Source organism: Haplochromis burtoni, unplaced genomic scaffold, assembly GCF_018398535.1.
Source record: "Haplochromis burtoni strain Fernald_Lab_line unplaced genomic scaffold, NCSU_Asbu1 Contig_1851, whole genome shotgun sequence".
In the NCBI taxonomy this organism is placed as follows: domain Eukaryota; kingdom Metazoa; phylum Chordata; class Actinopteri; order Cichliformes; family Cichlidae; genus Haplochromis; species Haplochromis burtoni.
Window position 1 is genome coordinate 18,993 of NW_024584212.1, and position 2,115 is coordinate 21,107.

The 2,115-nt window shown below is 44.4% G+C and overlaps 1 protein-coding gene across 1 annotated transcript in view; it reads left to right on the forward strand.

Annotated features, from left to right (window-relative positions):
* Window positions 1-2,108, forward strand: part of LOC102306429 (calcium/calmodulin-dependent protein kinase type II subunit beta) — a gene marked incomplete at its 5' end in the record, with an annotated part of 19,916 nt that extends 17,808 nt beyond the window's left edge. Inside the window, 3 exon segments of the mRNA XM_042217352.1 lie at window positions 958-1,060; window positions 1,474-1,557; window positions 1,714-2,108. Coding sequence (XP_042073286.1) covers window positions 958-1,060; window positions 1,474-1,557; window positions 1,714-1,853 — 327 coding nt within the window.
* Between the last annotated feature and the right edge of the window lie 7 nt (window positions 2,109-2,115).

The following is a 2,115-nucleotide window of genomic DNA, read 5'->3' on the forward strand; positions in this document are numbered from 1 at the left end:
TCGCTCTCTTTTACTTATGGCCTCAAAGACTGTGAAAGAACACTTTCAACAATCTGTGCTTCAAATACACAGTATGCCTCTAAACATATTAGGAGAGGGAACAGATAGAGGAAGGCAGAGGATGCGAAAACGCATGCTGCTGCATTGCAGGGGAGTCAGTGACAGAAATGCAGTCTAAATATATTGTCCTCATTCTCATAAAGTTTAGATTAGTGTTGCTGTCTACTATTTAAGGAAACAACTACAGCGACTAATTGGACGAGCAGAGTAACTTAAAGGGTGGAGTTAAACGAACAGAGGGAAGGACTTAACTGTTTCTGTCTCAGATTCAGTGTACAGGTTGGTGCGCAAAGCCTAGTATTATCAAGCCTCTGGTTATCGGCTGAAATAACACAGTATGTCTATGGACGTCAATGGAAAAGTTACTGTATTTCCCACCAGAGTGCTTTATTTGACATTCAAGATTGCCAGTTGCTTTTACGTAGGCACTGATTAAGTGAGATTGAGAGAGATGTAGTGAGTGAAAGTGAAAAAGAACAGGGACCAGTGGGGATTGCAGCCCATTATTAGAGCCCTCCTCTGACAGAGAATAATGAGGCTGACTGTATTATCTGGGCCACAGAGATGGAGACTACAGGGCCACAGCTCATCACATGAGCCTGGGACTAAAAAACACTGAAAACCAACAGAGTTGCTACAGAAATGCGGACTAACCTTTATTGTATAATTTCCATGCATGTTGTTGAAATAACATCTGTTTCTGTGTGTGCGTGTGTGTGTGGGCGTGCACGCACTGGAAAAAAGTGAGAAACTGTCCAAACTTTTGCATGCATGCCTAGCTATGTGCCTGCAACTCTTTCTCCCTACTAGGACAGTTTATTTGTTTTGTACCCAATCCTCCATTTCAAAATCTTAATGCCAGTGTTTTTGTTTTTTTTGTCCTCTTTCCCTCTTCAGCCAGAGAACCTGCTCCTGGCAAGCAAGTGTAAGAATGCTGCAGTGAAACTGGCCGACTTTGGCCTCGCCATTGAGGTGCAGGGGGATCAGCAGGCCTGGTTCGGTGGGTACAGTCACATCTGCATTTTAACCCATAAGCTATTGATGGGCTCACAGTGACCGCAGTGATAGAAACGTAGACTGGTAATGAAAGATAAATTTAGCTTCCAGTTCTGAAAAAGCCACTGAACAGAGGCATTTGCACAAGTCAGCCTGGCAATATCAAGATTAGTAGTGCTGATACACCCGTACTGATCAGTGAGTGTGTCTGTGGCATTTCTCAAGGAAGAGATTAGCCAGTGCTTCACAATCAACTCATCTTAAATCCTCAAGATTTCAGTCCTGTTTGGACCAATAGGTCATATCTTACTGAAGATTATGTTGCTTCCTATATAAGCTGATCCACAGATAGCACCAACACAGTCTATTGCCTTGAGCATGTCAATCAATTGTTTGGGTTTTTTTTTTTTTCTGCAGGATTTGCTGGCACACCGGGGTATCTGTCCCCTGAGGTTTTGAGGAAGGAGGCATATGGCAAACCTGTGGACATCTGGGCCTGTGGTGAGAAATATACACAAGGCACATATGGTATTTCCTAGATGATAAAAACTGAGAAACAAACTGTCTGAAATCCAGTTTCTAACAAAATGTGCATTTTGTGTGTTTGTGTGTATGTCTGTGTACTTGTTTGTCCATGTGTTTTTGTGTGTGTCTCAGGGGTGATCCTCTACATCCTGCTGGTGGGCTACCCTCCTTTCTGGGACGAGGACCAGCACAAGCTGTACCAGCAGATCAAGGCTGGGGCTTATGATGTGAGTCTCCTCTCCCGCTCTCTCATTTCTCCCTTCCTGCTGTAATGCCCTCCCCTCCCCTCCCACTGCCCTCTTTCCTTTTTGGCTGCTATTACATAACTCAGTCACCTCATTCATATTTCAGGGGGTGCAAGGGAATGAGCCTCACCTTAGAACACATGGCATGGAGATCAGATTGAGCTCCATGTCAGACAGAGATAGTGAGAGAGAGAGAGAGAGAGTCTTCCTGAGTCTGGCAGTGATTCTGGGCTCATAGGACACAGTGTTTATGCCTAAACACAACGGGACCTGATGGGTTGAGAATTTC